The sequence below is a fragment of the Salvelinus namaycush genome, chromosome 3 (genome assembly GCF_016432855.1).
Source record: "Salvelinus namaycush isolate Seneca chromosome 3, SaNama_1.0, whole genome shotgun sequence".
Lineage (NCBI taxonomy): Eukaryota > Metazoa > Chordata > Actinopteri > Salmoniformes > Salmonidae > Salvelinus > Salvelinus namaycush.
Window position 1 is genome coordinate 21,281,039 of NC_052309.1, and position 26,842 is coordinate 21,307,880.

The following is a 26,842-nucleotide window of genomic DNA, read 5'->3' on the forward strand; positions in this document are numbered from 1 at the left end:
CATAGGGAAAAATCTGCGTAAACCATGCGTGGGATAATGTCCACGCAAAGTGAGATTTATCAAAATGAACGTTGACTTGAGAGTGTGTAAATTGACAGTGCCAAATTGTGGAATAAGGGAACTGCTTGTCAAACATAGACTACTGTACCTAATCCAATGGTTCCCAACCCGGGGTACTAGGACCTCTAGGGGTACTTGAGAAGAGGCATACAACTATAGGCATACTGGTAAAATGCACATGAGGGGTACTCCGGGCAGAGCAAAATTCAGTTGGTGGTACAGTAACCAAAAAAGGTTGGGAACCACTGGCCTAGTCCATGGGGAAAATATATGTTGAAAATTTATGAAATTGTGAGAGTAATAATCATTGTTCAATTTCATTGTGAATTCATGCAACATATCTTGACAGGCTAAAATGTGACCACAGAAATGCATTTGTTACGGTAATATTCCAAATAAAGTACAGTAATTTGTTAAATTAGAGGCACGTGTGAAAGTGAAACCATTCTTGAAATACTATAAAAGACTGAGATAATGAGAAATCAAATGAGAGATGGCTGATCTTGCTCTGTTGGAAGATTTGACACACGCTGCATTTAGCAGAGAACACGTTTTTAGAGACAGATGGGTCTTTTGAGCAGAATGTACAGATTGGCTCATCAGATATCGTTTCCCAAAACCAATCTTCTATGATTTTTGCAAGAATTTAAGACTTACTTTAGAAAGCCAAACATGTGCCAATAATGCCATTTCGGTGCACATCCAAGTGCTTCGGTTTTTGGCAAAGGGCAATTTTCAGGGGCAGCTTGTCGATCAGCATCTCACAGCCCTTGATGAGCCAATGTTTTGGATGCAATCATCAGCAAAACAAACATACCATTTCCATACACCATCGCACAACAGGTTGAAGTCAAGAGGGGTTTGTTTGTTATAAATACGAATGGAGCAATAGACGGCAACTACATCGCTATAAAAGCACTATCCCAAAACTAGTTAAACTATGTGAACAGAAAAGGCTTCCACTCAATGTGCAGGTGATAAGTTATGTGATGCGCAAAAGACCCTACTGAATGTGGTGGCAATGTGGAACGCATGACTCATTCAGCATTGTTGGCCTATAAGCCAGCAGGGAGCTATTGAGGATGAATGGCTTATTGGTATGTGTTGCCTACTCATATGAAGTATATTTGTCATTGCTAAAGCAACTTGAATTGTCATAATGGTATTTTCTTTGTAGCTATGTCTTTATTTTTATTGGTCAAGCCACAACTGAGTGAGCCAAATAAAACCATTTGTTTGTACTCAACCAACCTGATACTAGCATCTCTATTTCAGTCTCAGAAAAGTTTATTTTTCTTAGCTGTTTTTGGTTGCGCCTTTGTATTTCATGGTACAGGGTGGTATATTCCCTATACAGAATTCGCTCCGCCATTTCCTGGTTGCAAATATTCTAATAGTTTGCCTCATTTCAGTTTATGTGAATGGAAGGTCTATCCAGATGGGGGTGGGAAAGTCACTATCAGGCAGCTACCTGGTGGATAATGGTACACCACAGGGGAGTGTGATTAGTCCTCTGTTTTTCTGTATCATGATCAATGACGTTTACTCTCAGGTACAGCCGGATATTGGGAGGTTGTTATTTGCAGATGATGGGGCCTTATGGAAGAGGGGAAGAAATGTGCCATACATAATCAGAAAGATACAGGAAGCAATTGATGAGGTAGAGCGGTGGGCATTAATGTGGGGATTCAGGTTCCCTATAGAGAAAACTCAGACAGTGTTCTTTACCAGGAGGAACGTGGGAGATGAGGTATGCTTGAGGTTATATGGGAGAAACTTGGAGAGGGTGGGTGCCTTCAGGTTCCTTGGGGTATACTTTGACATTAGACTGACCTGGGCAGAACACATTGAGAAAGTGTAAAAAGGTGCTAAATGTGATGCGCTGTCTGACGGGGAAGGAGTGGGGGCTGGGCGTTCCTCATTGAGGACCATGTATGTTGCATTGATCCGATCTGTAATAGACTATGGCAGTATACTGTATGGTTCATCATCATTGGAAAGGCTAGATGTCATACAGGGACAAGGACTCAGAATATGTAGTGGGGCGTTTTGGACGTCTGCAGTGGCTGCACTACAGGTGGAGATAGGGGATATGCCATTGCAGATTAGAAGACAGCAGCTGGCAATTAATTATTGGGTCAACATACAGGGACATGGGGTGTCTCATCCTGCAAAAGGGATTTTACAGGCATGCTGGGAACATGAGCGAAGACAGAACACAAGCTTTGGGTGGGTGAGTAATACCCAGACAAAGGAGATGGGACTGTATGGAAGGGAGTTTAGTCCAACGGTAGCTATTCCTGTAAATCCACCATGGCTACTTCCGCCTCCAGTAGTTGATCTATAAGTGTTGGAGAGACTACAGAAATATAGGGAGGGTGATGATCCATCTGATTTCTTTAAGAGACGTCTGGATACTGTGTATCAGGATTTTGTGGCCATTTACACAGGATGTACTGGTTCAGCATTTGTAGTGCAGAAATGTGGGTTGTAAATCAGGAAACTTATTACAGATAATCTGGCTGTATATACGGTGGAGCTGATGGTCAAGCCAGCCAGAGTAGTTATTTGCTGTGATGCATGTGCAGTGTTAATGAGTCTCCAGTCCTTTAGGTCACGTAGCAGACAAGACCTGCTTTATGAGGTTCTACAAACCCATGGCAGGATTAGACAGATGGGTATACAGATAAGATTTACTTGGGTCCCAGCCCATGTGGGGTTGGAGGGGAATGAGGCAGTTGGGGATGTTGATGTTGTAGTTTCAATGAGTAAGACAAAGGCAAAAAGCCTGATATGGACAGTGATGGTGCAGAGATGGCAGGAGCAGTGGAATAGAGATACTAAGGGCGGGCATTTATTTCCAGTACAGAGGAAAGTCAGGGAGGGGAGGACGTCAGGAAGGGACAGAAGAGAGGAGGCTATTTTTAGAAGATTAAGGGTGGGACACAGCCGGTTGAATAAGTCCTTAAATGTGATAGGAAAGCATCCAACAGGAAAGTGTGATTATTGCCAGGAAACAGAGACCGTGGAGTATGTATTGCTACGGTGTGGGCAGTATCAGAGGGAAAGAGAGAGGCTGAGATCTAGTATGAGGGAGAAGGGGATACAGGAAATTAGTTTAAAGAGTATATTGAGTAGAACGTCATTAGATATAGTCTCAAATATTTTGTTATCTTTTTTAAGAGCAAAGGGGCTGGCAGGTAGGATTTCATTTCTCCCGGTTTCTGGCCCACACTCCAGTACAGTAGGTGGCGGTAATGGACCATAACGTTGGATGCCAACCGCCGAAGAAGAAGAAGTTTACGTGACAAAACTAGCAAGTATAGTGTAGAGCAGGGGTACTCAACTCTTACCCTATGACACAGGTGTCAAACTCATTCCACGGGGGGCCGAGTGTCTGCGGGTTTTCGCTCCTCCCTTGTACTTGATTGATGAATTAACATCACTAATTAGTTAGGAACTCCCCACACCTGGTTGTCTAGGGCTTTATTGAAAGGAAAAACCAAAAACCTGCAGACACTAGGCCCTCCGTGGAATGAGTTTGACACCCCTGCATGAGGTCCGGAGCCTGCTGGTTTTCTGTTCTACCTGATAATTAATTGCACACACCTGGTGTCCCAGGTCTAAATCCCTAATTACAGGCGATCAATGAAAAAATGCAGTGGAACTGGCTTTGGGGTCCAGCGTTGAGTTTGAGGGGTGTAGAGAATCATTGTAAACCGCTGGGAAATATATTTTCCATAACTCCCCCCCCCCAATTTTTTTTCAGCTGTTTGAAGCTGGTGTACAAAACCTAAAGTAAAAGACACAAAAATGAAACTTAAGAACGGGAAGCATAGAAATAGCACATAGAATAGATATACCGCTTCTTAGACTTGCTTTCAATGAGAATGACAGATATATAACACATTTATAAGATAATTTGGTAGGGTTACCCAAAAAGGTATATATTGCAGATTTAAAGGTACGATTTTGACCATATATGTGTAACAGTATAACTTTAAACCGTACCCTCGCCCCGACACGGGCGCGAACCAGGGACCCTCTGCACACATCAACAACTGACACCCACGAAGCGTCGTTACCCATCGCTCCACAAAAGCCGCGGCCCTTGCAGAGCAAGGGGCAACACTACTTGTAGGTTTCAGAGCAAGTGACGTAACTGATTGAAACGCTAGTAGCGCGTACCCGCTAACTAGCTAGCCATTTCACATCCGTTACATATGGTTAATTACGGGAGTTTTGAAACGCAAATAGCCAAGGCTGTGCATGAGCACTGAGGCTGCAAACAATTGGTATTCATCAATCAGTGGGGACTGGTGGGAGGAGCTATAGGAGAATGGGCTCATTGTAATGTCTAGAATGGAATTTGTTTGAGTGCATAAATATAATTGTAAAAACTGGAAACTATGATAACATTTAAAATGGAAACACCCTCAAAGGCAAACTTGTGGCACCCACAAGAATCTGCTTTATTTATTCCTGTTTAGAAATGGCTGTGTCAGAGTGAAAAACTGTGGATAACTTTGTTATGAAATTGATTTAATATTTCAGTTCATGGTGTCAATCACAGCTAATTCACAAGAAATGAAAGACAAACACATAGGTAAATAGATATCTTGCAAACTTTATTTAATGTTGCATTTAATTTAATCTTCTCTTTTCCGCCCCCAAAGAAAACACATGAAAAAATTGCTATAGTATACTATGGTGTAAATACTATAGTATTCACTGTAGTGTTTTTGCGGACTCAAATCTATAGTGAATACTGTAGTATTTACTGTAATATACTGTAGTATTTACAGTATACTGTAGTATTTATTATAGTGTAGTATTTATTATTGTGTATTTGTTTCATTATCTTTCACTTAGAAGCTGAAACTTTCTCCTTGAGTGAATCTGCTGGATAAATATTAAAATAGCAAATTTTCCACAACCTGTAGGTAGGTAGGTAGGTAGGTAGGACTGGGGTCTTAACAGATAGTTCAGATCCTCTGCTCTTTTCTATAATATGTAGGGAACACAATATATGGTCTATACTTGTTATGTACATTTCTCACTTATCAGTGGCACAAATTGGGATAGGGGGAGGCGAATGGGCAGGTAATATGGAAATTAAATACTGTAGTATTTACTATATTTAAATAAGTGTGGTGATTTTGCAGACTGTAGTGTTTTTGTGGACATTACTGTAGTATTTCCTAGAGTGATTTTTTTGCGAATAATGCTGTAGTATTTACGATATTCTACAGTATACTACAACATTCTATAGTAAGTACTACACGTGTTAGAGGGATACTACAGTGTGTAGTATAGAATTCTACAGTATACTCCAGTTTACTACAGAATTCTATAGTAAGTAATGTAGTATTCTATAGTAAACTGTAATATTTTTTTATGTGGAAATTTTATGATTTACAAATTTTAAGGTGCATTTCACATTTGTTTTGGATAATCAATGCACATTTCAGCAGGATATGACAGTTCTGTCAGATAAAGGTGGTCAATTTCTTGCAATCCTTTTTTACACAGAGTCTAACTCTCGGGGGAATTTTTCACAGTTAATGCAGTTCTTTTTATTCAGATTTTGAGTAATAAAATATACACCTGCCTTACAACTTACTCTGAATGTACTATTGCTGGGCAATCATCAGTTTGCACTATATATTCAAAGTTTATGACGAAAGACACATAATGATACCAAAGTGAGTCAATTTAACATTTATAGAGACAACAATTAAGATAAACAGTCAAAATAAAACCTGTTGTGACTTGCAAACTCAGATTGGACTGGATGGATTGTTTATTTTACAAAGAGAAGAAAAGTACACATAGTTTGAATATCTGACATGCTCTTTGACGTCAACAAATGTTGTGGATGCAGTTCAATACTTTAAGCAGTCAATTTCTTGTGTGGAGAGACAGAAACTAATGAGAGCATTAGACAAGGGGTGGTAGACAGTGGCCCATGAGCATTCTTATGTACATGACGTTTGTGTACTTTACAGAACAGCACTTTGTAGAAGATGGGATTTTAGATGGCCTCCTTTTCATTAAATTGATGCATACTCTCAAGAGAAAGCTGTTGGGATTTGACATTAGTTTAACCAAGGAGATAGTGTAGTATTTACCTACTCTATATCGGCCATGAAGGGGAGCTTAACACTGTGGTCTATACATTTCTCTGATGTATTTTATAGTTGTTTTAGCACAGGACATGTCTCTCAACAAAACTGTGAGTCAAACTTGAACAAAACACTAATTTGGTTCGTCAAGTCTCAGAAACCTCATATTAGACAGGCAGTTTATTTACAAAGTGATAAAAAAAACATAGCTATAGACATGGTTGGTGGAATTATAGTAGCAAAATTGAAAATAAAAATATTCACTTAAGGTAAATGTGAAATTTGGACAATGTTCAGTCAACTGTGGGTCATAATGTATTTTTCATGTATAGTGTATATTTCAAAATCTTTGCCAACTCATTATCGGTGCATTCATTCTTCAGATTTCTCATGTAAAACTTAAAAACCAATTAAACTTAATGTATCCCTATCCCCCCATAATGTAACCAGTCCTGGGCTTATGAAATATACAATGTACAAACTCTAAAGAAAGGCCATCTGTGTTGAAGCTCTACAAAAATAACACCATGTTGAACCACCACCTTTGCAGCTCTGGTAGAAGTCCTCTGGAAAGACGGATATTTACAAAAGCCCACAAAAAGGAGGGAATGAAGAGGAAGAAGAGTGAGGAATAGGAGCTGAAGTCATCGCAGAAAAGTTGAGAGGTCCCCAAAAGCAACGGTTGAATTCCTCTCGCTGTAAGGTCTCTAAATGGTTACCTCATAATCTCTTTTTTCCTGTAAAGACCAGACAAACACACTCATCAAAGGTTCTTACTGGCCAAACGGTTTACTCTGGGTCATAATACTTCAGTTCATCAGCCACTGCCACCCCATACTTTACTTTCATTATCAACTGTGAGATGTTATGTAAAGGTATTTTCATTCCCAATATGAAGTTAATAGTAACTATTTGAGAGAGAGAGAAAGAGAAAAAGAGAGAGTGATGAAGTTAGTGAGGGTCAAGGAGCTCAGTGTGAGGAACCCATTAACCCCACAAAGTGCTGACTGAAGTGTTGACACCAGTTTGGTACAGTGGTGCAGTGACAGGTGATACAGTGGGTGAGGTGGATATGAGGTGTGCTCTTTAAGATGGACAGTCGTCATCAGAAGAAGGCCTCACCTCATTGTTCTTTTGCAGGCAGCCAAGGAGGGACAGACAGACAGACAATTAATAATCACAGAACACCTGCCGGGCTGATGGGAGGAAGAGGTGAAAAACGAGGAGAATGAGGAGATTATGGCCCAGTCAAAACGGAGACCAGATTATGGAAGTAACGAATGAGAGAAGCACAGCATCCGCTCACGTCACACAGCCGTCTGAATACCTGCTTAACTAATAGGACATTCCTGCAACACAATATTTTGAATCAAGGGAGATGGTTTTTTAGAGCATGAGTGTTACATTTGTAATAGAGTTGATGAATAGTTTAACAAAACACATTGACATACGGTACCAGTCAAAAGTGTGGACACACCTACTCATTCAAGGGTTTTTCTTTATTTTTACTATTTTCTACATTATAGAATAACAGTGAAGACATCATAACTATGAAATAACACATGGAATCATATAGTAACCAAAAAAGTGTGAAACAAATCAAAATATATTTTATATTTGAGATTCTTCAAAGTAGCCACCCTTTGCCTTAATGACAGCTTTGCACACTCTTGGCATTCTCTTAACCAGCTTCATGAGGTAGTCACCTGGAATGCATTTCAATTAACAGGTGTGCCTTGTTAAAAGTCAATTAATGCGTTTGAGCCAGTCAGTTGTGTTGTGACAAGGTAGGGGTGGTATACAGAAGATAGCCCTATTTGGTAAAATACTAAGTTCATATTATTGCAAGAACAGCTCAAATAAGCAAAGAGAAACGACAGTCCATCATTACTTTACTTTAAGACATAAAGGTCATTCAATAGAACTTTGAAAGTTTCTTCAAATGCAGTTGCAAAAAAAATCAAGCACTATGATGAAACTGGTTCTCCTGAGGACCGCCACAGGAACGGTAGACCCAGAGTTACCTCTGCAGTCTCTTCTCAACATAAACTGTTCAGAAGAGACTACGTGAATCAGGACTTCATGGTTGAATTGCTGTAAAGAAACCGCTACTAAAGGACACCAAAAAGAAGAAGAGACTTGCTTGGGCCAAGAAATACAAGCAATGGACATTAGACACAATGAACATTGGCAATGGACATTAGCACACTTGATGATTGAGTCGGAGGTGTGCATGGCCACGCAGTCATGGGTGAACAGGGAGTACAGGAGGGGGCTGAGCACGCACCCTTGTGGGGCCCCAGTGTTGAGGATCAGTGAAGTGGAGGTGTTTCCTACCTTCACCACCTGGGGGCGGCCCATCAGGAACTCCAGGACCCAGTTGTACAGGGCGGGGTTCAGACCCAGGGTCCCGAGCTTGATGATGAGCTTGGAGGGTACTATGGTGTTGAAGGCAAGGCTGTAGTCAATGAACAGCATTCTTACATAGGTATTCTTGTCCAGATGGGATAGGGCAGTGCGATGGCGATTGCATCGGTCTGTGGATCTACTGGGGCGGTAAGCAAATTGAAGTGGGTCTAGGGTGACAGGTAAGGTAGAGGTGATATGATCCTTGAATAGTCTCTCAAAGCACTTCATGATGACAGAAGTGAGTGCTACGGAGCGATAGTCATTTAGTTGGAGACTTATATTTCCCTCACTAACTTTAAACATCAGCTAACCAATCGCTGCAGCTGTACATAGCCCATCTGTAAATAGCCCATACAATCTACCTACCTCATCCCCATATTGTTTTTATTTACTTTTATGCTCTTTTGCACACAGGTATTTCTACTTGCACATCATCTGTACATCTCACTCCAGTGTTAATTTGCTAAATTGTAATTACTTCGCTACTATGGCCTATTTATTGCCTTACCTCCTCATGCCATTTGCACACACTGTATATAGACTTTCTTTTTTTTCTATTGTGTTATTGACTGTACGCTTGTTTATTCCATGTGTAACTCTGTTTGTGTCACTTTGCTTTATCTTGGCCAGGTCGCAGTTGTAAATGAGAACTTGTTCTCAACTAGCCTACCTGGTTAAATAAAGGTGAAATACATGAAAAAAAAAATGTGTTCAGTTACCTTTGCTTTCTTGTACAGGAACAATAGTGGCCATCTTGAAGCATGTGGGGACAGTAGACTGGGATAGGGAGAGATTGAATATGTCCGTAAACACACCAGCCAGCTGGTCTGCACATGCTCAGAGGACGCGGCTAGGGATGCGGTCTGGGCCGGCAACCTTGCGAGGATTAATATGCTTAAATGTCTTACTCACATCGGCCACAGAGAAGGAGAGCCCACAGTCCTTGGTAGCGGGCCACGTCGGTGGCACTGTGTTATCCTCAGCACTTAACCAGCATGGCTACCACAGCATTCTGCAGCGATACACAATCCCATCTGCTTTGCGCTTAGTGGGACTATCATTTGTTTTTCCACAGTCCAATGACCCAACACACCTCCAGGTTGTGTAAGGGCTATTTGACCAAGAAGCAGAGTGATGGAGTGCTGCATCAGATGACTTGGACTCCACAATCACTTGACCTCAACCCAATTGGGATGAGTTGGACCGCAGAGTGAAGGAAATGCACCCAACAAGTGCTCAGCATATGTGGGAACTCCTTCAAGACTTTTGGAAAAGCATTCCAGGTGAAGCTGGTTGAGAGAATGTCAAGTGTGCAAGTCTTTCATCATGGCAAAGGGTGGCTACTTTGAAGAATCTCAAATAAAACATATCTTGATTTGTTTAACACTTTTTTTGGTTACATGATTCCATGTGTTATTTCATAGTTTTGATGTCTTCACTATTTTTCTACAATGTAGAAAATAGTAAAAAAATAAAGAAAAACCCTTGAATGAGTAGGTGTGTCCAAACTTTTGACTGGTACTGTACATGGTGGAATCATGTTTATCGTACATTGTGCCTTTGACATTTCACAACAAATCCAACACTCACATTAAATAAAACACATATTTGTACACTAAATGATGCAGATATGAAGGACTCATGGACAAAGGAATGTGTAAACCAAATACAATAATTGAGACTCAATGTCAAATCTAAGTGCTCTGATAATGTTCTAAAGTGCAGCACATAAAACTAATGTAAATAGTAAGTGTAAATATAAATACTCTATTGCACAGATTTTTTTGTTATAGCCCATGTGATTTAATAACCATAATTCATAAAAGGGTCCATATGTGTATACATTTCAAAAGCAATTCAAACTACACTGAACAAAAATATAAATGCAACATGTAAAGTGTTGGTCCCATGTTTCATGAGCTGAAATAAGATCCCAGAAATGTTCCATATGCACAAAAAGCAGATTTCTCTAAAATGTGCACAAAAAGCAGATTTCTCTAAAATGTGAACGGGTGAGGACAGATGGCGTTAAGTGGGCGAGTGGTTTTCTGATGTCAACTTTGTGAACAGAGTGCCCCATGGGGGCGGTGGGGTTATGGTATAGGCAGACATAAGCTACAGACAACGAGCACAATTGCATTTTATTGATGGCAATTTGAATGCACAGAGATACCGTGACTAGATCCTGAGGCCCATTGTCGTGCCATTCATCCACCGCCATCACCTCATGTTTTAGCATGAAAATGCATGGCCCCATGTCGCAAGGATCTGTACACAATTCCTGGAAGCTGAAAATCTCCCAGTTCTTCAATGGCCTGCATAACAGACATGTCACCCATTTAGCATGTTTGGGATGCTCTGGATCAACATGTACAACAGCATGTTTCAGTTCCCGGCAATATCCAGCAGCTTCGCACAGCCATTGAAAAGGGGTGGGACAACATTCCACAGGCCATAATCAACAGCCTGGTCAGCTCTATGAGAATGAGATGTGTCGCGCTGCATGAGGCAAATGGTGGTCACAGCAGATACTGACTGGTTTTCTGATCCACGCGTCTACTTTATTTTTAAAAGGTATCTGTGACCAACAGATGCATATCTCTATTCCCAGTCATGGGAAACCAATAATTTAGGGCTTAATGAATTTATTTAAATTGACTGATTTCCTTATATGAACTGTAACTAAGTAAAGTCTTTGAAATTGTTGCATGTTGCGTTTATATTTTTGTTCAGTGTAATTAATGGATGAGACTCAATGACTGCACAACTCAATCACATGTGAATGACATGATAATGACACAATGATGGATGAGCTTTAAAGTGTCTTTGAAGCTGACACTGATATTAAGTATTACAAAAATATATTTTTCACCTCCTTCATACAATACTACATTCATCATCTCTCCAGGAACGTAGTTGTCATGCTCAAATTTCTAATGTAAACACATCTGTGCACTACATGTCCCCTATCCACTGATGGAGTGCTTGTGCGGTCCTATTTATCTACTGAAAATAGATGTGATACTCATACAAAAACACATTGAGCTTTAAAGCTAAGTAGACTGTAGTGCTTTAAAAATGTAAAGCTAAGTAGACTGTAGAGCTTCCAAACTTCAAAGCTAAGTAATAGACCTCTAGAGCCAGAATTGGTTGGCAATAGTCCTTGTCTGCATTCATCACAAGACCACAAATTGAGAGGCTCAGCTCAGAGCTCTGGTAGCTGGGGTGGGAGATGGTGCCCTCTGCTGGTAAGATATGAGATGACAGTCAGGCAGATGGCAATGAGATGGATCAGGACTGGACAATGGTATTCTTGGAGTCCACGTCTCGGAGATTCATGTGCATGACATCCGTACTTACTCCTGTATCATAGATTGGGTTGTTGAAGGCTGACTCCTCTGTCATGTTGTCATACGGCGGCAGGGATGATGTTGGCATTCTGATGGTCTTCCCCTGAAGTCTAAGAGGGACAGAGACACACAAGCACACTTGAACAGAGTCTCAACTGCTCTGAAGCATATAACTGAATTAGCAATTGATGAGTGTTATGTAGTTACTTCCCAATCTCTCATTCTCATACTCACTTTGCAAAGTAGAGGTAAATCCCCAGGATGACTACCAATACAACCGCAGCAGGAATCAGAACGGCGATGGCAATGTTGGTTCCCTCCATACCGTACTCAGGACTAGCAACTGAAAATAAACATGAAACATGCATAACTAGAAATTACCTGAAACATGTACAGCATAAGTATACTATATATACAAAAGTATGTGGATACGGCTATTTCAGCCACACCCATTGCTGACAGGCATATAACATCGAGCACAGCAGTAGAATGGCCATACTGATGAGTTCAGCGACTTTCAACATGGCACCGTCATAGGATGCCTCCATTCCAACAAGTCAGTTTGTCAAATATCTGGCCTGCTAGAGCTGCCCTGGTCAACTGCAAGTGCTGTTCTTGTGAAGTGGAAATGTCTAGGAGCAACAACGGCTCAGCCGCAAAGTGGTAGGCCACACAAGCTCACAAAACGGGACTGCTGAGTGCTGAAGTACGTAGCGCATAAAAATCGCATGTCCTCGGTTGCAACACTCACTACCGAGTTCCAAACTGCCTCTAGAAGCAACGTCAGCACAAGAACTGTTCATTGGGAGCATCATAAAATGGGCTTCCATGGCTGAACAGCCGCACACAAGCCTAAGATCACCATGCGCAATGCCAAGCATCGTCTGGAGTGGTGTAAAGCTTGCCACCATTGGACTCTGGAGCAGTGGAAATGCGTTCTCTGGAGTGATGAGAAACACAGAGCCCTGACCTCAACCCCATCGATCACCTTCGGGATGAATTGGAATGCCGACTGCGAGCCAGGCCTAATCGCCTAACATCGGTGTCCGACCTCACTAATGCTCTTGTGGCTGAATGGAAGCAAGTCCCCGCAGTAATGTTCCAACCTCTAGTGAAAAGCCTTCCCAGAAGAGGGGAGGCTGTTATAGCGGCAAAGGGGGAGGGGGGGGGGCAACTCCATATGAATGCCAATGATTTTGGAATGAAAAGTTCGACGAGCAGGTGTCCACATACTTTTGTTAATGTAGTGCATATCTCCTCTATGGCATCATAATACTTCACACTGTGGTTACAACTAGCTGATATACTGTACTTACCATCCAACTTTCGCTCATTCAAATACTGCAAAGAGGATGCTGGATAAAAAGAAAAGCAATTTGAGTACCCAGATCATTTTACACATCATGGAACTGGGCATCATAAGTTATTAGAAGTTGATACATGTGTGCAGACAGTGTACCTCTACAGGCGGGTGGTATGCCGCTCCACTGTGACGGGTGTCCAGGGACACAGCGGATGGTGGGCTCCCCCTGCAGCTCATAGCCGGTACGGCAGGAGAAGCTCAGTGTCTCCCCTGCCTGGTAGAAGGCTTTCTCTAAACTCTGCAGGCTGGTGGAGGGGGCACCAGGGTTCCTGCAGGGCTCGTACTTCTCAGCTGCCAGGACACACACAGACAGACACACATCATGGCTGTCACTATCTATATTTCTTAGACAGCAGAGTACCCTTATTACATGTATAATTTCTAACATCAGTACAGTAAAGCCTGCCACCACTTACTTACACAAGGCAGCTACAGGTCTGCCAAATTAAAGGAAACACCTCAGTAAATGAGGGATATATAGTATGTTGAAAGCAGGTCAATCCACCCTTCCGCATCTGCAGTGGAAAGTGGCAGAGCTAGAGCGGTGTTTGTCACACCAGGAGACATCCTGAAAATCGGTCTTCTCACAAAAACATATGTTTTGCCTACTAACTAATATGACCACTCTATGGAAAGATGAGACTCTCATGAACACGATGATGTTCCCCGTTTTGCTCTACGACCCACCACACGTGTCACAGGACTTGTCTGAAGGTAACCCATACAAATCAATGTATATGGAGGTAGTTTTGTGAAAACTAATTTAAGGGGTTAAATATGTGTAAATTATATATATATATATATATATATTTCATGAGCTTTCTTATATCTCCTAGATATAGGACAAACACTTCAAAACCTTATTCCTTATGATTTATTTTTTGACTATCTTGTTTGCCATTTATAAATGGGTTATTCAATGTGTTTCTATGTGCTATATAGGAGTAAAGGCCAAATTCAATATGTTATCAAATATTTGTTCTGTATTTTTTTTGATACCTAAAGGAGTCCAAAATTCAAAATCAAATAGCTAAATGAACCATGGTATGACCATCTTAAAATAATTCCATATGTTAGTTTAACGGCTTAGACTTTTAGAGGTTTAGCAGTTAACATCCCATCATTCTTAGGGTCATGTATAAAAATGCCCAGTTAGCCATTATTTTGGCTACCATGGCTATAAGAAGAGATCTCAGTGACTATAAAAGTGGGGGTCTCAAAGGAGCATAGGGGGTTTAAAGGGTGTGTGTGTGTGAGAGTCACCAGAGCTCAACCCAGTTGAACACTTATGGGAGATTCTGGAGTGGCGCCTGAGACAGTGTTTTCCACCACCGTCAACAAAAAACACCAAATCATGGAATTTCCCACGGAAGAATGGTGTCACATCCCTCCAATAGAGTTCCAGACACTTGTAGAATCTATTCCAAAGGCACATTGAAGCAGGTCTCGAGGCTAGAGGTGGCCCAACGCCAACAGAGACTTTCAATCTCCATCATTTAAATGTTATGCTTGTTGTTTTTCTTTTTATGCGCTTTGAGCTTTTTTGAAATGCACTATACAAGTTCAAACATTTATTCATTATTATTATATTTGTAACCTAAGTATGCATAGTAGGTGTCACGCCCTGATCTGTTTCACCTGTCTTTGTGCTTGTCTCCACCCCCCTCCATGTGTCGCCCATCTTCCCCATTATCCCCTGTGTATTTATATCTGTGTTCTCTGTTTGTTTGTTGGCAATTTGTTTTTGTTCGTAGAACCTATCAGCGGTTTTCCCCTTGCTCCTGTCTTGTCTAAGTTCCTGTTTGTAGTTTTTCCCGGCTTTGACCCTTCTACCTGTCCTGACCCTGAGCCTGCCTGCCGTCCTGTACCTTTACCCCACTACTCTGGATTACCGACCTCTGCCTGACCTGACCCTGACCCTGAGCCTGCCATCCTGTACCTTTACCCCACTACTCTGGATTACCGACCTCTGCCTGACCTGACCCTGAGCCTGCCTGCCGTCCTGTACCTTTGCCCCACTACTCTGGATTACCGACCTCTGCCTGACCTGACTCTGAGCCTGCCTGCAGTCCTGTACCTTTACCCCTGTTGTTGTAATAAACATTGTTACTTTGACACAGTCTGCATCTGGGTCTTACATTAAACGTGATAGTAGGTTAGGTCTACTGTCTAGCCTAGGCTTACTATGTTATGCTTGTAAATTCTTTGAGACATTTATTTAAGAGGACCACAATGGCCATTTTCTAACTTTTTTTGTAATTCTTAATGATTTTAAATGCATAATCCACGTGTGCTTGTATTGTGTTGTAAATGATCAAATAAATCTAAATGCCCTATTAAGACACTTTATGTTGGTGTTTCCTTCATTTTGGCAGTTAGCTATACCTCGCTTTGTTTTGTGCTATGCAAAAGTAATGATGTTTGACACTGATAGATGCAGCTATGAAAAGGCGCTATCACCACAGAAATAGAATGAGTAGAACATGCTTGGAAGCTCTAACCCTGGCAGTTTGACTGGTAAACTCATGGGTAGACTCGCAATGGCTGCCTGGTATTGTGATGCGATCATTTCCATGGTAATGTGGAATGTTCTATCAACTGATGCTGGATTACCATGGTAATGCATAATGTTAATTCAAATTATGCTAACTGATGCCGCTCATGCAATGGAATCTATTTTTTGTAATGTCAGTTGAGTTGACTCAACAAATCACAGCACAAATTGAACAATACACTTACTGGCACAGAGTTCTCTGAGATATCTAAAGTAATACTGCAGACTTTTAGAAAAACAGTGCTGATTGTTAGAGAGGAGGACGACTATCCTGCTTGAATAAAATAAAAAACACTGTGTGTTTGTGTGTGCGTGCGTGCATGTGTGTGTATTTGACCAGATATAGTTTCCCGACTTACGGTTACACTTGGGCAGCCTCTCGCTCCACTTGGGGTTGGCTGAGTCTCTGTTGTAGCAGGTGAGCAGTGTGCTTCCAGACAGGGAGTAGCCCTTATTGCACACATACTGCACCGTCGATCCCACCATGAAGCGGGATCCCGTCACCATCCTCCGGCTGTGCTCCACATTCCCCGGGTCAGGACACGTCATCACTGATTACACAGACACAACCAGGCAGAAAACACAGGCAAATGGATAACCACTCCAATACATAACCACTACAGTACAATACATTCACAATCATCATTATCAGTTACACCACAGGTGATCAACAGTGGTTCCCTCAATAAAGCGCCAGTCTCATACAATAACCCAGTAGATGACACAGAGCCTTCTAATTAAATATCAGACATCTATCTTCTTGGTCATTAAAAATGAACATGGCTGGATATTGAAGCCTAAGGGACATCCCCGACATAAAAAATTATTACAGTTTACTATAGAATACTAGGGTACTTACTATAGAATTCTGTAGTAAACTGTAGTATACTATGTAATACCATACTTCACACTGTAGATCATGTGTAATAATTTTGTAGTATACTGTAGAATATTATAGTAAATCCCCCCAAAAACAAATACTGTAAATACTATAGAAATGTCTGCAAAATCACTACAGTCCACACAAACACTACACTTATTTAAATATAGTAAATACTGCAGTATTTCATTTCCATATACCCTGCCCATTCCCCTCATCCCTATTTTTTCCCACCTGAGTGAGAAAGCTATATGCCAAGTATAGACCATATATTGTGTTGCCTACAGGTTATTTCTACAGTAGGTTTCCTGAAGGAGAACATCCCACACTATGTCAAGGATAAAATAAAAACACTTTAGTAAATACTACAGTAATGTCACCAAAAACACTACAGTAAATACTACAGTATACAACAGTTCGCAAAAACTACAGTAGATACTACAGTATACTACAGTCAGCAAAACCACTACAGTAAATACTATGGTATATACACTACAAAAGTATGTGTGCATTTGCTTGTCAAATATTTCATTCCAAAATCATTGGCATAAATATGGAGTTGGTCCACCCTTTGCTACTATAACAGCCTCCACTCTTCTGGGAAGGCTTTCCACTAGATGTTGGAACATTGCTGGGTGGACTTGCTTCCATTCAGCCACAAGATCATTAGTGAGGTCGGGCACTGATGTTTCGGGCGATTAGGCCTGGCTTGCAGTCGGCGTTCCAATTCATCCCAAAGGTGCTCCATGGAGTTGTGCCTTCCCGGGCTTGAAAAAACATTTCTGTATGGACCTCGCTTTGTTCACGGGGCCATTGTCATGCCGAAACAGGAAAGGGCCTTCCCCAAACTGTTGCCACAAAGTTGTAAACACAGAATTGTCTAGAATGTCATTGTGTATGCTGTAGCGTTAAGTTTTCCCTTCACTGGAACTAAGGGGCTTAGCCCCGAACCAGAGCAGTATTCCTCCTCCACCAAACTTTACAGGCATCCGCTAAACCCAGATTTGTACATCGGACTGCCAGATGGTGAAGTGTGATTCATCACTCCAGAGAATGTGTTTCCACTGCTCCAGAGTCCAATGGCGGTGACCTTTACACCACTCCAGCCGACGCTTGGCAATGCGCATGGTGATCTGAGGCTTGTGTGCGGGTGCTCAGCCATGGAAACCCATTTCATGAAGCTCCCAACGAACAGTTCTTGTGCTGATGTTGCTTCTAGAGGCAGTTTGGAAGTGAGTGTTGCAACTGAGGACAATTTTTACGCACTACGCGCTTCAGCACTCTGCGGTCTCATTCTGTGAGCTTGTGTGGCCTACCACTTCACGGCTGAGCTGTTGTTGCTGTAAGATGTTTACACTTCACAAGAACAGCACTTACAGTTGACCGGGGTAGCTCTATTAGGGCAGAAATTAGACAAACTGACTTGTTGTAAAGGTGGCATCCAATGACGGTGTCATGTTGAAAAGCATTAAGCTCTTCAGTTTGGCCATTCTACTGCAAATGTTTGTCTATGGAGATTGCATGGCTGTGTACTTGATTTTACACACCTGTCTGCAACGCGTGTGGTTGAAATAGCCGAATCCACTCATTTGAAGGGGTGTCCACATACTTTTGTATATAGTGTACTACTCTTTTTCTTGCTACAGTATTTATACCATAGTAAACTGTAAATACTACTTAATACTACAGTAAATACTACAGTATTCACTCTGGATACATTCAATAGCGACATATAAAGTGTTGGTCCCATGTTTCATGAGCTGAAATAAAAGGTCCCAGACATTTTCCATATGCACAAAAAGCTTATTTCTCTACATTTTTGGGCACAAATTTGTTGACATCCCTGTTAGTGAGCATTTCTCCTTTCCCAAGATAATCAATCCACCTTACGACAGATGTGGCATATCAATAAGCTGATTAAATAGCATGACCATTACACAGGTGTGTTGGGGAAAATAAAAGGCCACTCTAAAATGTGCAGTTTTGTCACGCAACACAATGCTACATATGTCTCAAGTTTTGAGGGAGCGTGCAATTGGCATGCTAACTGCAGGAATGTCCACCAGAGCTGTTGCCAGATAATTGAATGTTAATTTCTCAACCATAAGCTGCTTCCAACTTCATTTTTTAGAATTTGGCAGTATGTCCAACCGGCCTCACAGGCAAACCCTGTGTAACCATGCCAGCCCAGGACGTCCACATCCGGCTTCTTGACCTGCAGGATCGTCTGAGACCAGCCACCCGGACAACTGATGAAACTCTGGGTTTGCACAACCGAGGAATTTCTGCACAAACTGTCAGAAACCATCTCAGAGAAGCTGATCTGCATGCTCGTCGTCCTCACCAGGGTCTTGACCTGACTGCAGTTCGGCCTCGTAACCGACTTAGGTTGGAAAATGCTCACCTTCGATGGCCACTGGCATCCGTGAATTGTGCTCTTCGCAGTTTCATCTGTACCGGGCAATGTTGTGAACAGAGTGGTGGTGGGGTTATTGTATGGGCAGGCATAAGCTACGGACAATGAACACAATTGCATTTTATCGATGTCAATTTGAATGCACAGAGATACCGCAACGAGATCCTGAGGCCCATTGTCGTGCCATTCATTTGCCGCCATCACCTCATGTTTCATCATGATAAAGCACAACCCCATGTTGCAAGGATTCCTGGAATTTGAAAATGTTCCAGTCCTTCCATGGCCTGCATACTCACCAGACATGTCAGCCATTGAGCATGTGTGGGATGCTTTGGATCGACATGCACGTTCCCACCAATATCCAACTTCACACAGCCATTGAAGAGGAGTGGGACAACATTCCACAGGCCACAATCAACAGCCTCATCAACTCTATGCAAAGGAGATGTGTCGCCTGCCTGAGGCAAATAGTGGTCACACCAGATACTGACTGGTTTTCTGAGCCACGCCCCTACCTTTTTTTAAGGTTATCTGTGACCAACAGATGCGTATGTATCTGTATTCCCAGTCATGTAAAACCCATAGATTAGGGCCTAATGCATTTATTTCAATTGACTTATTTCCTGGTATGAACTAAGTAAAATCTTTGAAATTGCGTTATATTTTTGTTCAGTGTAAAAGTTGCTTTTTTGTGCTCTCCTAGCTGTGCCATTGAGGAACTAGAGCAAGCACACTTATGGTTGTTTTGTTTGGAACCCAACCCTGCATCCCCGCCCTCACACAATTACTGTTGTTGTTGTCGACGCAATTCAAAAACATCCCAGTATAAATGGCAGTCCAGGTCAGGTGGGCATCATTTGAAAGCCTGTTCTAATGCCAACATGACTAGCTAAGTTATTAAATATGATATTCCAGTGTTAGGCCTTAACAATGCAATTGAGTGAAACAGATCATAATTTTGATGCGCGTAGAAAGGAATCATGAGTGCCTTCAGGTGTGTGTGCAACAGCTAATTGTCTTCACAATAGACAAACATAGGCTCATTCTGTTTAGAACAGCCAAGCATACGCCATTTGTCATCTTGTAACTGTATTTTTTATATTAATACTTTAAAAAAAAATGGTGATTTATAAGGGGGTGCAGCAGCAGCCTCAGCACCCCTACTTCCCGCGGCTATGTCAAGATGGTATTTATTATAATCCTCAATGTCTCGTCTTTCAAAATACATAGAATCCTCTTAATTTACAGCATTTCCCCCACTCAGACAATAAAACATTTGCAAAAGTTGCCCAATTAGCAGGAGGGATGAGGCAACTTCTTGTCGCTCGAGGTGCTCAAATTCAGTTCAGTCTGTCAGTCAAAATCCATACAGCGCTGTGAAGTGCAGAGCCAGAGAGCAGTTATGTCATGTATAGCAGTTACTGTGTTCCAATTTATTAGTGCTGAAATCTGCCATTTTCAACCCGTATACAGTTACGAGTGTAAAGGGCTACAGCTTTTTCATCAAACTTTCCTCTTTTCTTTTTATGTCAGATGGTCCAGCACCATCCTCAGACAATTGCTTTCATTTTTGGTATAATTCTAATTTCTGGAAAAGGCTTTAAATAAAGGTTTAAATCCAGGTCAAGTGACATGATCAAACAAAACACAGTGCCCTACCATAAGGCTTGTTGAGGTGTATGCAACATGTTCTCTCACCTGTAGGTGGCAGTTAAAACAGTTTGAGTTGTATGTTTCTCAGTAGACCCCTGAAGCAACAGATTTCAGACAGCAATTACGTTCACACTAGTGGTTTATGAATGCCATTAATTAAATAATGTTCTCACTTAAAACGTCTGGTTAAATTTGGCATGACTATTGCTTTGGTGTAGCAGTGGCTGTAAAACCAAGTGGTACTAAAAATGAGTATCCTGACATTGCATTTTCCTCTGGATTTGATAACACAGGTTATCATCTGTAGGAAGTGTTGATATCTAACCTGGAGATTATCCAGGCAATGAGGGAGCTATTTTATGCAAATATGGGTTTACATGTATTACTGCGTTTCTATACAATGACCGCAGGTAGGCTTCTTTAACACAGCAAACTGATACAACATGACAATGACATGTCAGCTGGTCCATGGACAAGTAACAAGTAACAGAGGGGTGAATGAGGGATTGAATGGGTGAAATAATTATACACATTAATTTCTGGAGTCTGAAGTATATTGAAGTCTGGCAACTTTATGGTTTTTAATTGTATTGTTTTTTAAATTTATCACTACAATTTAATTGCTTTGAATGTTAAAGTTATTTTCAAATGTTAATAGTATATTTTTTACGTACAGGTGTGCCTTGTTGAAATAAATAAATTTAGTTCCTACTGTACATACAGTACCAGTCAAAAGTTTGGACACACCTACTCATTCAAGGGTTTTTCTTTATTTTTACTATTTTCTACATTGTAGAATAATGCTGAAGACATTAACACTATTAAATAACACATATGGAATCATGTAGAAACCTAAAAGTGTTCAAAATATATTTTCTATTTGAGATTCTTCAAAGTAGCCACCCTTGATGACAGCTTTGCACACTCTTGGAATTCTCTCAACCACCGATGCGGCCAGCTACCAAGGACTGTTGGCTCTCCTTCTCCGTGGGCTACGTGAGTAAGACATTTAAGTATGTTAACCCTTCCAAGGCTGCCTGCCCAGACGGAATCCCTAGCCGCATCCTCAGAGCATGTTCAGACAAGCTGAACTAAACTGAACTAAATGACTGAGTAGCACTCACTTCTGTCATCATGAAGTGCTCTGAGAGACTAGTCAAGAATCATATCACCTCTACCTTACCTGACACCCTAGACCCGCTTCAATTTGCTTACCACCCCAAAAGATCCACATCGTACTGCACACTGCCCTTTCCCATCTGGACAAGAGGAATACCTATCTAAGAATGCTGTTCGTTGACTATAGCTCAGCATTCAACACCATATTACCCTTCAAGCTCATCATTAAGCTCTGGGCCCTGGGTCTGAACACCGCCCTGTGCAACTGGGTGCTGAAGTTCCTGACGGGCTGCCCCCAGGTGGTGAAGGTAGGAAACAACACCCTTCAACACAGGGTCCCCACAAGGGTGCGTGCTCAGCCCCCTCCTGTACTCCCTGTTCACCCATGTGTGCGTAGTCACACATGCCTACAACTCAATCATCAAGTTTGCAGACGACACAACGGTAATAATCCTGATTACCAGAGACAGCCTACATTGAGGAGGTGAGGGCCCTGGGAGTGTGGGGCCAGGAAAATAACCTCTACTCAACGTCAAAGGAGCTGATTGCTGAGCTGATTGTAGGATTAAATGTCAGGAATTGTGAAAAACTGAGTTTAAATGTATTTGGATAAGGTGTATGTAAACTTCCGACTTCAACTGTATGCACTTTTAAATGTAACCTCAACTGCAATCCAGGTCATTGGGTTGTGCTATGAGATGAAGCACAGTGATAACACATAAAGTTGTTGTATAAATATAAAATATCTGACATTCTATTTCAATTTGAACTCTGTTCTGCTTTTAAATGGTTGACAGCATAGTGATAACACATTGGGATGGGTGAATAAATGTTGACATTTCATTGATCAACGTCTCAACCAAATATTACTAAAATGTCCATGTTGAAATGAAATGGTGGGCCCAGTGGGTTGTTATTTCCTAGCTTACCTTTCTCACAGCTAGGCACGTCTCCGCTCCACGTCAGGTCCCACTGGCACATGAGGATCTCAGAGCCCTGCACCTCGTAACCTGGGTAACACTGGTAGGTGACCACTGTCCCGTGGATCAAGTCCGGGTGGGAGGTGCTCTTCCAGCCATTGGTGATCTCTGGCAGGTCAGAGCATGTGTCGTTCCTGGGGACCTCTGTGGGTAGCGAGCCAGGCGGGGGCAGGATGGAGGGAGTTGGAGGTAGGAGAGATATTGGAGGTAGGAGAGATATTAAGAGAAACAGAGATAGAATGAGCAGGGGATGTTGAGATGTTATCTTTGTCAAAAATGTCCCTCATCTGCACATGGGTTATCCATTAATCTGAAAAATAAATTAATTTTAAATTGAAATTGATTGCTCTAATGATATAGACTAATCAAATCTACAAATAGGTTGATTTACACACAGCAAGTAAAGCCCAAATGCTATGACTGTACTGATGTGTGTGGTTGATAAAACAGATAAATGAGAATTGAGTCCAGCAGCAGAGCAGTGACAGGCACAGGGACTCCGGTGGTGCGTTCTGCATGTGAATTTGGTTCTGGCGTGTGAAGAGCATGCCATCAATCTGCAGTGATTGCACACTGCACTGTGTGCCAGCCAGAGGGAGGGCAGTGGGTGGTTTGGCACTACCCATTCTGCCCTTCTCTTCTTTCACTATGGCACACAAGGCTGGGGGTGCAACACGCAGCAAATACAGCTGATGTAGACAAAGCGCGTCACATAATTGTGTTTTTGTGTTTGATGTCCCATAATCCTATGCACCGGTGGCCGTTCAGAGGGAGAAGACAGCAGATAAAGCCCTGCTTTTCATCTTGTATCCTGCCGTTCTCTCTTCGCGGTATTACTTTCTATTTAGTAATAATCTACCTCTCTAACTGGTTGCTAACAGCAGCCTCTTTTTGGAGTCTCTCTTTTCAGCCAAGGAAACTTTATTATCATTTTGTTGCCTGTGATAGTAAAAAAAAATAACTACAACACTGTATTCTGTGTACTGTATGGACAATTTTGCCATAGGAGAATAGAGGTTTTATTTTTTATCTTCCAATAATTCTTCCATTAATGTATTTCCCAGAAAACTGTGTGCAGGTACAACTAAACAGTATCTGAGTAATGTCTCACCAAAGAAGTGGACCACAAAGCCGTTGCCATAGCCATAGATGTTGGTAGCAGGGTCCGACTGGAACTGGATGGTGACATCAGCCATGGAAGTGTAGAGCTTGAAGCGAGACCTGGTGCCACTGTACTGACCCAAGATGTTAGCTGTTAGGTCATCACCGTCGTAAAAGGTCAACAGGTCATTCTTACCCACATTGAGCCTGCAAGGAGAGGGAGAAGCAGCAGTCAGTCAACACATCAGAAAAACTGAGGGTCTAATTTATATCTGCATATATAAGAAAAAAGAGTGACAGAGCAGAGGAATGCTTCATTTTCTCCAAAAAGTGACTCCTGAAAAATTATACCAATTCATTTTTCATGTTTCTATCAAAATACGACTGCAGAGAACTGTCAGGGAGGGTGAGAGGCGTCTTGCAGGGAAATGTCAAAGCTTTGTGGGAAATCTAAATTCTGTTTACATTGGATGGATCTGATGTGAAATAAACACTAAATAATTCAGCATTAATTTGCCTCTGTTTGACTCCTCTCCACAGAGCTCTCTCTCTTCCATGAATATGTACTGGAAGATGTATTTGCTGAAGTGAACGTATAATGAGAACTCACAATTCCTCATTGCCATTCACTCAGGGGGAACTGCATAGTTTACCCCATGGACAAATGAGATTGCTGAATAATGCCTATACTGGTTAACTGTTGAGTGGTATTGATAGATGGTAGGTAGAGGGAAAGAGCCTCAAACTGGAGAGGTCCTAGAAAGGGTCACATGGTTGAGAGAATAAGATACATGAGTAACCTATTAATCATACTAAGAAAAATAAAACTGCATCATAAGAAGAAAATAAAGTAAACAATGGAAGAAGACCAAATGCTGAAGGAGGATGGACTCCATCTGAGCAGGTCATTGTATAGATAAATACTGTCATTATATCAATGTCAGGAATAGGCCCTGTTTTCCATCATCATTGCTGCAACGTATCTCCATGATGACACACACATAAAACCTGTCACAGCTTGACTTGGGGGCTCAGCTGCCTCGGCCTAACTTCTGAATTCATTAACCTTTCCAGAGGACTTAGACTCATTGCCCTCTCTCTTTCTGGAGCAAGAGCAAAGCTTGACCTTTATTCAAAGAAGAAAGAGGAGAAAGAATGGAAAAATAAGCAGTGAAAAACTCTAGTCCCCCATAGATGATTTCAGCAGAGAAAGCTCCAGTGTTCAGTGTGCACCTTGGAGCAGGTGTCAGAATAGCTTTGCAGATGTCTGTGCGGCCCACGGAGGAGCCATGGTAATATTCACAGCCTATGTGTAGGAGATCACTTAAAGGACAAATCCACCCAAAACCACTCATTCCTATAATTTAAATAACACTAATATGTGAGAACATTATGTTTCATTTTGTCATTATAAGGTTGGTTGCAAAATTTGAATATCATTATGGAAATCTGTTGCAGTTCAAGTCGACTACAAAACCCACAATGCAATCTCTCTGTACAGATGCCATAGCTGTAATTTGATCATCCTGTTGGCGGAATTTTCCTGCCCTGAAAGTAATGCAAACTTGTATAGTATTCAAGATTTAAAAAGGCTTTTAAAGTTTGTAATTTCGACTTTACATTTTCAGACTTGCCCTAACAAAAAATGTATCTACCCCTGTAATTTTTTTTGTTTTGCTCTAGGATGCCAACAGGCATCACAAGACTCATCTGAAGGTCCCCAGGTACCAGTTTAAAAAATGAATGGAAGTGTACAGTATATGGAGACAGTTCAGTGCAAAAAATAAGGGGTTAAATTCATGTCAAAAAAACAAAAACAAACGATAATAATAATAATAAATGTTTCCTGATTATTCTTATATCTCTCAGATATAGGACAGACACTTCGGAACAAACTTCCCTTTAGATTTTTTGGGGGGACTGTCTGTTGCTCCCCCCGGGTTAGATAGGGCTTAGATTGTTTCGTACCAAAAATAAGAGGTTAAATACATGTGCTTAGACTCTTATGTGTTAAATGACACATTTCTTGAGCTAGGAATATGGAGAAAAAAAATATCATCAATGGCTCATTCGTGAGAAGACAACCTCCCACGTTACGACATCGGCCAGCTTCGCAATCTAAAGCTGTTTTCCTATTCACTTCCAGTGTAGTGAGAGTGGCTTTATCACAATGCTATGTCATACCGGCCAAAGTTCTGCCTGCTTGAACGACAATAGCTCAGATACACATGTGAACATGAAATGAACCCGGGAATCGATAGAACATCGCTCAGAGATGCACAAAAAACAATATAACATTCAAAATGGGGGAATCTTTCCTTTAAGAGCGATAAAGGAGGGTGGCTCCGTTCTCCAGACAGCCATGGGTAAGAGCAATCTTCTTGTACCTTTCAATCACCTGTCTCCTGCATCTGCTACAATACCTGGATGCAGAATCAATGTGTGTATGCACACGTACGTCTGTCTGTGAGTGTCTCTGTGTTGATGGATTGTGGCAGACCATTTCAATACATTCCTTATTAAACAGGGCGATGCCCACAGGGCATCTTAGCAAGGAGGTAGGCCACCGTGTGCCTACCCAGTCTGCCTGCGGACAGATTTGGGCTTAACTAACTCGCCTTCAACTCCAGAATACAAATCAGGGATGGCAAAGACGGAGATCCAAACAAGGTGAAGCCTGACAAAGTACTCCCTCTAGTCTGCAGGACAGGCACAAAATCAAATTAGATCTCCATTTTACCATTTAAACCCTGGGTCGAGGCACTCCAACAGCAAACGCCTGTAGGATGGATGAGAATGAGAGGTTATGGAATTGACAGGTTTGACATGGAT

General features: G+C 41.6%; 1 protein-coding gene across 1 annotated transcript in view; it reads right to left on the bottom strand.

Moving 5' to 3' along the window:
* Positions 1-6,892: 6,892 nt before the first annotated feature.
* Positions 6,893-26,842, bottom strand: part of LOC120043587 (seizure protein 6-like) — a 165,654-nt gene continuing 145,704 nt past the window's right edge. The window contains exons 10-16 of the mRNA XM_038988153.1: positions 24,021-24,217; positions 22,859-23,053; positions 16,221-16,412; positions 13,404-13,598; positions 12,179-12,287; positions 11,955-12,054; positions 6,893-6,922 (exon numbers count right to left, since the gene is read on the bottom strand). Of these exons, the coding sequence (XP_038844081.1) occupies positions 6,893-6,922; positions 11,955-12,054; positions 12,179-12,287; positions 13,404-13,598; positions 16,221-16,412; positions 22,859-23,053; positions 24,021-24,217 (1,018 nt within the window). The remainder of the gene's footprint in view (positions 6,923-11,954; positions 12,055-12,178; positions 12,288-13,403; positions 13,599-16,220; positions 16,413-22,858; positions 23,054-24,020; positions 24,218-26,842) is intronic.